At 32.8% G+C, this 12,655-nt stretch overlaps 1 protein-coding gene across 3 annotated transcripts in view; it reads left to right on the top strand.

Annotated features, from left to right (window-relative positions):
* Stim (stromal interaction molecule) overlaps positions 1-12,655 on the top strand; it is a 131,718-nt gene that overhangs the window by 21,763 nt on the left and 97,300 nt on the right. For all 3 annotated transcript variants that reach the window (XR_010843084.1, XM_067046113.1, XM_014428573.3), the window contains exons 3-5: positions 5,781-5,900; positions 8,170-8,282; positions 8,360-8,475. Coding sequence is in view for 2 of the 3 variants with exons in the window: in XM_067046113.1 (XP_066902214.1) it covers positions 5,781-5,900; positions 8,170-8,282; positions 8,360-8,475 (349 nt within the window). In the remaining variant the exon portion in view is untranslated. The remainder of the gene's footprint in view (positions 1-5,780; positions 5,901-8,169; positions 8,283-8,359; positions 8,476-12,655) is intronic.

Genomic DNA, 12,655 nt, shown 5'->3' with positions numbered 1-12,655 from the left:
AAAATAAAAAGAATTTTATATAGTTTTAACTTAATTTTCATATCTTAGGCATAGCGTAGGTTCAAATGAAAGACCTTATTATAAAACAGATAGGAGAATTTTATTTAAATTTTATAAAATGATTGATTCTTAATCTCAGGGCAGGTTTCTAGGCAATCAGAACACTAATTTTGAACAACACTTAATTTAAATTAATATCTCTTTTACAAATGTATTAAAATTTAAGTATAACAAAACTAACTAATTTCATAGAATCTTCTTTTTGATGATTTTTTTCAACAAACTAACTCTGACTGTTGGCAATCTTTCAGTAAACAAACACTAACGAAACAAAACCTTGGTCCTCTAAAAGTTTTCAACTCACTTCTCATCCACTGAAGTGTGATGTTTGGCGATCCAAACAAAGAATCCCTTTTTCGTCTTGGGTGACTCTTCAATATCTTCTTTTTTCAAGATGTCTACCCTGAGAACAGCTAAGGGATCTACAGGACATCCTGCCTCTGGGTGATGTCATCCATCTCCCATCTAAGCAACGAATAAATAATAACCAAGTTTCTTTCCTTCCCCTTCTCTCGTTGTTAGTTCTCAACATCGATTGTAGCACTGCAGTTTTGAGTTTTTCCCTACGATTTCCTTTATGAATAATTTTCTTTAATTCTTATTCTTAACTTCTATTTTTTCTTAAATGTATTGTAATTTTAATTGTGATGGGAAGTTAAAATAATATTTCAAATAATAAAAAAATATATCTGCTTAACATGGCCGCAATGCAACGAACTTTTCGCAAGACACCTATCGCCATCTTTTTTGTTTTGAATAACGATCTTTCTACTCCATATATGACTGATCAAAATTGGTTAGCTTTCTTTTTTGATTTAACACAACAAATAAACAATATTTAACGTTGATATATAAAATAAAAACATAACTAAAATCATTTATATATAAAAATAACTATTTTCTCATGAAAGAGGATATGACAAAAAAAAAAAAAGAAAAAAAGAGAAAGAAATTTATTCATTCATGCTGCCCAAATACATCGGGTTGCCACATTACACACCATACTGATCAATCCGTGATCGGGCATATACAAATTACATATTTTTATATGATATAATATAATAGAAAGATAACACTTTTTTTTTTCCACAGTATCCATTTGCAAGTAATACCAGTCTACAAACTAAATACAAGCTTTTCAATTTACTCCTTTTTTTCTTTCCCTTCTATTTTACAACCCTTATTTCATTTTATCAACAAATTCCCCTATATAACAAATATTAGAATATTAAATAGAATAAAGTAATAAATAAGTAAAACAACAAATAAGATATGCGATGCATGCATGCCATCCCTCTGGATAACTCCCCTACTCATTAATTTCCATGCATGTGGTGGTGGATGATTCCCAGGGAGTCAAGTATTATATTCTCTGTCATCCTAGCCACGTCCTGGACATCGATCCCAAGCTCCTCCATGAAGCTCCTAGTTGTGCTGGGAATCATTCCACGGGCTTCGAACCAGAGGCCTCTCACGTTGAAGTCTCATTCTCCGAAGCCCTCACGGAACTTCTCCTTGAGGAAAGGGATACATTTATCGTAGATTTCCTACTTTTCCCTATCTACCTTATTTGCCTGGTCAAGGTCGTTATTTTCATATCTCACGGTGGGATCCAGAATGATTGCCGACTTCCCCTTCTTAGGAAAAGCAACTATATCCGTATATCTTGTGGATCCATCCGTATCTACACAGTAGACCTCGTCAAAGCAGGCAAAATCTCTTTCCTTTAGAAGCTTCATTAATTGTATTTCACTCTATGATGTCGGCGTGTTATGAGGAGGGAGTTGTTGGGGCATTTCCCCAGCACATGTGCTGGTGTTTCCGGCTCTCTGTTGCATTTGCAACAGAGGGACCCAACTTCTCTATCCTGTCCGCTGACACCTGGGACTCCACGTAGGGGTGCATAATTTATATTCAATTTCAGGGCATTGGACCATTCAGAGCCCGTAAGTATTTGTTTATCGTATATGAACTTATTTGCTCTTGGGGTCTCTTTGGAATGGCGTACTCCAATGCCCTGCCACCTAGAATAGCCCATTCCTCGAACGCACTTTCACGTAGCGACTGTAGTAGAGCTTTCACACTCCGATGCCCCTGATCAATGCCCAATCTATCCGCTCATTCAGCAATCTCGGCTGAACAATCGAATATATTATATATCATACAATTATATAATAAAAAATCTAACCCTTTTTGACGGTTAGTGAAGAAATGAGGAAACGTATACCTCTCTCTTTCCTTCCTTCCTAACTTTTCAGTCATCGACCTGTTTTCAATCAGGTTAGTTATTTCCTTCCCTGTTTATTTGTTATTTGTATCAATATTCTTAATGTTTTCTTTTTACTTGTTGCTATAGCTCATCTTTGTTACATGTACTTCACCTATCTGTTTTCCTTTTACACCTACCTTTTTACCATATCTACAACTATTTCTAACAAGTATTTCTCTACAATTTATTACTCTAGTTCTGTATTTACAATTATATCACACCTGGCTGCATTTATTAGTAATTAGTTTTCTATCCACCTCTATTTATACTTCCTTTACTTAAGCTTATTATCATTTTTTTTTATATATTTAAAAAAACAATTTTTACATATTTTCTTATTTCCTCTCTATATTTATTTTAAAGTTTTGTCACCTGTTACAATGTTTGTATCTTGTTTTCATTTAACCCTGATGAAGTCCTGCAAAGGGGGGCGAAACATTGGTTAACATTTAATAGTTTTTTCTACTATTTTGACTTTTGGTTTTTGTGACTTTGTATTAATTTAAACTTATTTGATAATTTTTTTTTTTTTATTCTACATCACAAAATAAGTAGATTGATGTATTATTATACCTCTATGCCATAATGACAGCACTGTATTGAAATAATTTGAACCAACTTGCCTAACAAAGTGAGATAACATTTTGCTTTGGGAGAAATAAACTGTTATTTGTACCTCATCCTTTAAATATGAGTTTTTATAGCAATCTAAAAATAAAATTTACTTGCTCAAAATTTAATAATATACTGTCGCGTGTTACCTGGGCTAAGAAACAAACCACAAAGAACAGAAATAAAAACAATTTTACTATTACAAAGGTGTTAAAGCCGCTCACGGGTCCGAAATTACAGCGTGAGTGACATAAAAATGTCAAACTCGTTCTTCACGATTTCGAACTACCGATGCTCGGACGGAGTATAAGTTCTCACCTATCGCCGGGAAGGGGGTGAAATCGTTGAGGTCGCTCAATCATTTTGTAAATCCCGTTGGTTTGGTTAGGGTGGGCGGTAAGGGTGCGTCTTACCTCTCCGTTATACGTCGCGATGCACCCCGTACTATTTCCTCCCAAATAACGTTTTGTCGATCTTCTGATTGATCCTTTACCCCACACTCACCGTCACTCGGGGCCTCAACGTTTGTCTTCTATTCTTCGGAATCGTTTCTGGAACTTTATCGGTAAAGGAACCATCGGTTCACGAAAACATCGTGTGGAACATGCCATCGATGGAAAGTTGAGGGATGAATCCTCTCATGGGTGATATTGGAACAGGTTGGCGCATGGGCTATCTCAACAGGCTTCGGCAATGGACAAACCCATACACTCCCATCGTCTCGGGCACATTGGTCCTTCTCAAACACCCTATCGTTCCGCCTTTACAATGGTCGTAGCGCGTGTGCTGGAGGCATAACTCGGCAAAGAAGTTACTCGTCTTTCACCGTTACTTCCTGAGGGAGGGAGTTTGAAAAATTTCATTTTGGTGGGCGGTATATTAAAGCCCAAAAGAGCATTTTATTTTATTTTCTCTTATATTTTACTTCCAAGTGATTTTTTGTTTGTTGTTAATTTCCTTTTTTTTAAAATTCACTTTTTATTTTTTGTAATTAAAATTAAATTAGAATTTATTACATAAATCACGAGCAATTAAGGAAGATTGTTGTGGTGCGTGTATAATATAAATACATCGCTGCGGCTCGGCACATTTAACAATATTGCCAGCTGCAATGGAATTAGTGCCTGTATACAGACTGATAAAGCCGTCCGGAGTCTAGAGTCTGCAGTTAGTACTGGCAGTTTGGAACGTCTCGTTCTCACCCTCGACTCAAGATTCATTTCCACCGACTTGACCCTTAGCAGCTCATCGAAAGTGGCCATCTCGGATGAGATATTATACCTTGGAAGTATAGTCGATATGCGCATATCGACCCACCCACTGTATGTGACCCCCCCGGCCATCTACTGTGAGTGACTTTTTTTCTCCCATTCTCTTTCATCGAGCCACCTATTTTGTTTGTTTGTTTCGTTTCCTTATTTTTTTTACTTCTCACAAACTGAAAATACTATTTTTTTTGTATTTAGAAAATTCTCTTAATTTTGTATGTACATATATCCAAAGATTTTATTTTCACAATTAACCCTTTTATTTTTTGTAACAACAAGAAACAATTTTTTTTTTTTTTAATTTCATTGTTTATATTTTAATTTAATTAAATTTGTGTATCAGTTGGAAGGTTTTTTATTCTTTAATTTTCTTTATTATTTTGTTTTTGTGATTTTCATTTCAGATCCTCTGTTTTTTTATATTTTGTAACCCGAACCAGCGAACTGACCTAGAGTTACCTTCTTTTTTTTCTTTTACACACTCACTATCCTAAAACAGCTATTTTAATTCATCGATAATTTCAATTATAATCGATCAACCAGATAACATCGTTACAATACAAATTTAACCTCTGTTTTTTTACTTTTATACTTCTAAATTTATGATTTATCCCATTGTGTGTTGTGACAACTGTCCCAGACTATCTGGTTTAGAATGTTGTGAGTTCGATTTCCATCTGAATAAGTTCATCAAGTTTATTATGTGGCAGCCCAAGATATGAATCTCGGCATTTCCACTCTGGGGTTCTATATGGATTTCAATGAAATACTTTTAAAAAAATAATTTATTTTAAAAAGTTACAAGTGGTTTTTATAGAAGAATAATTGCTCTGTATATTTTATTTGAAGAATAGTTTATTAATTAATTACAACTGCACTTGAATTCTAAACTTTCATGTTTACAACTTGACAACAATTATTTTACCTATGGTTTTTAGTATCCAGACCAATCATTTTTATTTATTGTTTAAGATTATCATATCAGGCTTTAATAAAAATCCAGTTATCAGAAATTGTATGAAAGGGACCTAAAAGGTTACTCAGGTTAAATCTGGAAGTCCGCCGATGCCATTTTAGTACTGTCTGGTTCCTTTTTTTTTCAAATAACATTGGTTTTTTTTTGTCTTTTTGAAAATTAATTGTTACAAGGAACACAATGATTTGTAATTTATAAAAATGTGAGTAGGGTGTACAGTGAGGTAGTCTGGACCATGGACTGTTACTCGCTATTGGTTTCTTTCTTGTCTGCACCCCTAACCTTCTCCTCTAATATTACAATAGTATATTGATGCTCACTTGTTTTGTTTATAAAAACAAAGTGATGAGATTAATGATTAACTATAGGAAATTAAGTATATTATTAATAGAGGACCAACAATGAGACAGATATTCTTTAGCAATTTTACGAAGAAAATATCACATTCTTGATTTTTTTTTTTTTTTTATATTTATCAGTAAAAATTATGTGATTGTTGGATAGGGCTGTTAAAAAAAATATTGTTCCTTTTTTTTTTTTTTTTTTGTATATAGATTTATTTTGTATCTCATTGTTTTTTCTAATTTATTTCTAGTTTCTGAGGGAAGAACTGCAATACGAAAGTGGTGCTGAGAGGAGACAAAAAGCTTTTCATCGCAATGATGATATGCATGTATCTGTAAAAGAACTATGGGAAGCCTGGGTTCGATCAGAGGTAAGATAATCATAGATTATATACTACAGAAAATTACTATAATTTTATTGTTAAATCATTTGGTTTTAATAAAATATAAAGAAATTTAATAGCATTAAGAAATTATTTGAGCATGAACTTTTCCATTATCCAACATTGACGATATAAAAAAAAAAAATGTATCATTCTAGTATCTAACATCTTGTCCAATGAAAATAATCAACATTTTTTTTTAAGAAAATTTTTCTCAACCATCATTTTGTAGGATACCTGTTTAATTTTTTTTGAGATATCTCGAGAATGATGCATTAATTTTTAAACTTCTGCACATTCTTGATGTATCTAAGAGAACCTCTTATTGTGCCTCTCTTAGCACAAGAAGTGGCAATTCGATTTATTATTATTATTTTTATATTTTTCATTTTGTATTAAAATGTATAAAAAAGTGGGAGACACTCATATTGGAGTAAGTGTTAAAAGCCTTAAAACGAAATGTTTTGGAATTAGTTAGTGTTCAGTCCGCAGGAATATTATTTTTTGGTTGTTATATTGCTGGAATGTATATTCATAAGGACTAAAGGGGGAGTGCCATATGCCACTGTAATATCTACTTAACCCCAGCACCACCAAGGGAGCACGCGGAGAATTAGAAGCCAAGATGGCGAACGCCAGTGGTCGCGTGCTGTTGAGTGTTCAGCGAGCGTCTTCTTCTTTTTGGTATCACAGCCAACTAAGTGATGTCTGGCTAAGAAGTCAGCACCGAGCATGGTAGACAGTGCAGCGCAGAGAATGGCCAACTTTCTACGTTGAACAGCAGCGGCACACCATCCATCAGGTGACCCATAACATATGGGGCAGAAAGCAAGTATCCATTCACAAGTAAGAACTTTTCTACAAACACAAATGGCAATCCTCAACACATCATATTCACATCTCACCAATAGACCAATTTTTCCCCCATATCTAAATTCTTACTTACCTAACTAACATAATTGTATTCTTTTCAGCTTCCCCCTTCCAGCAGTTATTTTGTTTTATTTTAATATATTAGTTTTTCTCAAGATCATTTTTTCTCTAACTAAATCCCTTCCGATATCTTAAAACCTAGACTTGGATCTAATTCCTTCACAGCTTAAAATTTGAGGAAGGTCCAGTCAAAACAGTTAGAAAGGCATACTAATGATCATCTCGTCAAGACCTATAACTTTTATAACAGTTTTTTGATAACTCTTAACAGTTTTTATGATATTTCATATTTAGGACCTTGAGTATAGTGGTAGTGGTACAATATTTCTTTTATTGTATTTGCCTTTATTATTTAATTTTCTCTGTTAGCTCTTGTAAACTGATAACTCTCATCAGTATATCAGTTAATTCTTTCTGATTTAAATCTGTGTTGTCAGTTTGCTGGTGTACCTCAGGGTAGTATCCTTGGTCCTATCCTTTATACAGTTTTCATAGCTGACATCCCAACCCATCCTAACACTGTCCTCACCACGTATGCCGATGATACATGTCTATTGTCAGTGAACAATGATCCTTACATTGTATCCCAAACCCTCCAATCCCACATCACCACCCTTGAAGAATGGTGCCAAAATTGGAGGATTTAAATTAATTCCATCAAATCACATTTACCCTTCATCGTAAACCAATGACCTCTTGCCCTACAGTATCCTTTAAAATACCCCACTAATTCCTGTCGAACAGATCCGTTACTTAGGACTACATCTCGACAAACAACTGACATGGAATCCTCATACAAAACTGAAAAGACAGGAAACTGCTCATCGATTTCGACTACAAAAGACTGATCTACATGACTATTATAAGGTCTATCTGGACATACAGAGTTGAGCTTTGGGGCTCCACTAAACCATCAAATTCCTTCCTAATTCAATCCTTACAGTCCAAAATCCTTAATGCTCCTTACTTTACCATAAATCAAGTCATCCATCATGACCTCAATGTCCCAATCAATAGGTAGATTCTCTACATGTTTGTAACATGTCACTATGTCACCTACATCAAATTTACTTGTTGTATATATGTTATACAGTTGTAAATAACAATAAATAAATGATTACAAAAAAAAAAAAAAAGTGCAGAAAATGTGGCATCAGCTAATGTAGGATTTCTCCGCACTCAACCTAATCATATACTAAGCTTTAATATTATTAATAATGCTTAATTAATATTTACTACAGAGTGAAGCAAAATCAGCTTATGTCAAGATGTTCTGATTTGATACTATTAATAACATTTTTGAAAAATTTTAATTGTGTTTTAGGTTCATAATTGGACTATTGAACAAACAGTTGAATGGTTGGCCCTTGGTGTTGGCCTACCACAATATTCACACATTTTTGCAGCCAATGGTGTAGATGGAGCCACACTTCCTAGGTACTCCATTTTTGTCTTTTCTTTGATACTAATTCTATGTATTTAACAACTATTGTCTGATTTCTTATTAATTTCAGGTTGGCTGTGAACAATATGCAGTATCTTAGTAATGTCCTTGGAATTAAGGACCCAATTCATAAACAGAAAATTGCTTTGAAAGCAATGGATGTTGTTTTATTTGGACCACCAAAAGGTAATTTCATTTTCAAGTAATATTTAGATACTTATAATGTAGTCCTGATATTTTTTTTTTCTTTTTGAGTGGTATTTAATTATAATTATTGTTGGAACTTTTCTCTTTCCTGTCATTGGCCAGAAATAGAATCTGATTTTTCTTTTGTTTTAACTACCTTGTAAAAATTGGCATATTTTTTTATGGTATTATTAATTTTTCTAGCTTAATATCTAATTAATAATATATTATGTTTGTTGTGAGTGATATTATGATCAGTTTTTATCATTTGATCCCAGTCATCTTAAAAGTGCTATCAAGTGCTGAGTGGGAATTTTTGTCACTCAAAACAAAATTATTTGTCCTAGAATATCTTTGTAATATTATGATGCCTAAGCAGTTATTTTCAATCCAGCACTTTATAATGTACAGCCTTTTCTATCAAAGTTTAGGAGTCACCCAGCAAAACCTGTTACTCACTTAAGGCTATGGTCCAATTCCACACAAAAGCAGGAAATTTTGTCTTTGTATTTTTTTGTAAATAGGTCACATTGTTTTTGTCCTGTAGAAATCAATTACTCAAAAACTATTAAATGTAATTAAGCTCCAATTGCAACATCTCTTTAAGAAATATGGTTCAACATAATTAAATCTGTCATAAGAGAGCAAACGGGTGGACGAATAGTGAATCTTCTAGAAAAATTTCTTTAAAATTATTTTCAAATGTAACGTATTTTAACTGTCAATCCCCACTACTTCTCTTAAACTTCACTTTTGCACTGATCTGCAGTCTGGAAGGTATGTTTCCTATCTTGTTCATTATCTTCCTTTATTCTTGATTTTACTCTTATCCCCTTTTCTTTTAGTGTGCATTATATTTTTATATTTCTTTTTTATCTATAGTTATTTCCATTTTCATTGATTGTCTAAAACATTTTATTATTCTTATTTATTTTTACTTTTCCCTCTACATGGTTTTAATTTTTCATTTTCTTGGTTCATTTATGAATTACATCTTTTAAGTGTTTGTATCTTTACTTTAGCCCTGATTGAAGCCTTGCAACGTGGGGCGAAACGTTGGCTCATAATAAATAGTTTTACAACTATTTGAGTTTTTTTTTACCACACCCGGACCATCTTCCTTTAATTATCACGCCCGGTCAATCATCCATCTGCCAGTAAATAAGAATGGATATTGCTCAAATTTTGAAAGATATTTCATTGGAATTTATCCATTGTCAATGTGAACAACTAATGGGTGTTTACATAGGAAATGTTGAATCTTCATATTCTGTTATTTCAATTACCCACTTTATTTGTAAAGTTAGTTGATAAGGAAAACTTGGGAAAAAGACATAAAGGGTTTAAACCAGGTTTCAGCTTGAGCAGTTATATAATAAAAATTATCAAGAAAATGCTATTGAAATTCATGAAAGTGGGTCATAAGGGATTGAGCTAGACAAGAAATGATATTATTCATAACTGGAGGAGAGAAATAGAGGAAAAGTAAGAAAAAGCTCCTATCATTTTTCTTACTTTTCCTTATCAAAGTAATCAAAAATCCTTTCCTTGAGAAATAGAGCGTAACAATTTTTATACAACATTAAGTTTTAAGGTGACAAGAAAAGTAACTGCAACAAAAATTGTGGTAAATACGACTTGGAAATAATTATAAATTATAGCAAAATAAACAATAAAAAAAGTAAATAGAGAAAAACAAAAAAATCAAATAAAAAAGTATCCCATATGTGTTAATATGGTAAAAATAGTGATAATAAATAAAATTAAAATATCCCCCATAAAAAAATTTAAATTTTTATAATATTGAATTGACTTGAGTACCTAATTCAGCTAAAAATTTAACTTCCAAGTTCTCGGCTTACTCATGATCACTGGTGGGTAACCATCAGCCTGCATGCACCTGACTCTACCTCCACTGAACCTAACATTCTTACGAGGAGAAGATGGTTGAGGGTGCGGTGAAAATGAAACACAAATAAGTTGGTGTAACCTATTTAATTGTACTAACGTTTCGGCTAGAGTTTCTAGCCTTCTTCAAGGCTAAGAACAGAACAAGATAACAACCACAATAAGTATAGAAAATAAAAAATAAAATATATACAGAATAACATAAAATGAATAATTTTACAGAATAGAATTAATAAAATGAAGTGATGAGAGAAGTGGGAAATAAAATGTATACATAGGTAATTGAAAAAGTGGGTAAAATAACATAATTAAGGAAATAAAATAAAAATGAAGTTATATAATGCAAAGAAGTATGAACATATTAGTTATTAATAATTTAAAAATTGAAATATGGAAAGAAAAAGAAAATTGAGAGAAAGAAAATATATGTAACCATAATAATTGATAAAGATGCAAAATATAAGTAAAGTTTAACAGAAGAAAAAAAAAAATTTTTTTTTAAAACAACAATAATAATATAGTAAACATAACTAATAACGTAGGTAAGGAAAATGGAGAAAAGAAGGAGTGGTAAAATAAAGAAAGGAAACAGAAAAAAAAAAAAAGAAGAAGGAGAATAAAACGAACCTGTTAGCTTGAAAATCTAACGCCTAATGGTATACTGCGCCAATAACGGACAATCTCCGAATTAAAAAAGCCGTTACAAGAATGACTAAGTGTTTTTTAAGAGGAAACGTTACGAGAGGGTAAAAAATAAAAAGTAGAAAATATTTAGAGGAAGAAAGCGTGTGAGAGGGTGACGACAAATGGCTTTTGGAAGATGTTAAAAAAATATATCTTTTACATTCCCAACAAATCAACTACCCGATGTACAGAAATCTCATTTCCTATAATTCTGTTGCCCCACGGTTTTATGGACTTCCTGAAATTCATAAGCCTGATACCCCACTCCATCCGATCACTTCCAATATCAATTCTCCCTCTGTTAAACTAAGCAAATTCTTACTTACCTCTTTACAAACCTTCAGTCACAATAATTCATATGATATTCATAATTCCTTTCACCTCCGTGATCTTTTATTATCCTTCACTATTCCTGACCACTATATTCTTGTTTCTTTTGATATAGAAAGTTTATTCACCAACATTCCAATAGACCAATTGGACATCCATTCCACCCCACACTTTCCTTAACTGTTTCTCCTTCCTTGAATCCCTTCAACTCTATTGTAAATCTAGTTACCTTACCTTCCAGGGTCAACATATATAACCAAATTTCAGGGCTGGCCATGGGAAATCCTTTAGCTCCCGATCTTTTCAACATTGTTCTAAATGATTTGCTTGATTCCTTTATCCCACTCTTTCCAGTTGACATTATTCTTACTAAAAAATATGTATATATAAGAAGATGGTCAGGGTTGCGGTCAAAAGAAAAACAAAAATAGTTAACAACTATTTATTTTCCGACGTTTCGCCCCACTTTGCAGGGCTTCATCAGGGCTAAAAAGATACAAAATGATACAATGATAAGAATAAAAACAAGTAACAATGGCAAGAGTAAAAATTTCTTTATAAGATACGTAAAATACAAAGCTAAAAAAGTACAGGAGATGCACATAAAACAAAATCAATAGGGGGAAGGAAAAAGGAAGGGGAGGGGAAAAAAAATTATAGAGATAAAATAAACGTGATGAAAGAATAACAAAATTTAAAAAAAAAATAATAATAATGATATAAAATGATAATAAATGAGCAAAGAACAAGTCAGGACAACCTACCTGTTCAAAGGAATCGGTTGAACAGAAAGAAACAATGAAGCGGAAGCTTGGAGGAGTGGGGAGGAGGTAGCCAGCAAACCGTTAACGGCTTTATTTTGATTTCAAATACGTCGTTTATACAGGAAGTAGTGATAAAGATATGACGAAAAATGAAAAATGATAAGAGAAAAATACAGAATGATACAGTACATGAGCATTCCCCTTACTCTCTACATCCACCATCCACTCTCTCGATTTATAGATCCCTTCCATATGTCCCCTCTCTCACTGACAACATACAAAATTCTTAAAATCAACAATCCCTTCACTTCGTCTTGGACTCAAAATAAACTATCTTACATTTTTACTAATACAAAGGATCCTATCCCACTCCAATACAGCTCTAACGTATACCGGATTCCTTGCTGCTCCCCCAACTGTAATTCTTCATCTATAGGCGAAACTAAAAACCACCTCAGTTCACGTATCTCTCAACATAAATTATCTATAACTTC

This window comes from Halyomorpha halys, unplaced genomic scaffold (genome assembly GCF_000696795.3).
Source record: "Halyomorpha halys isolate HHAL.00 unplaced genomic scaffold, Hhal_1.1 Scaffold727.1, whole genome shotgun sequence".
Taxonomy (NCBI): domain Eukaryota; kingdom Metazoa; phylum Arthropoda; class Insecta; order Hemiptera; family Pentatomidae; genus Halyomorpha; species Halyomorpha halys.
This window is presented reverse-complemented; position numbering and strand designations above follow the sequence as displayed.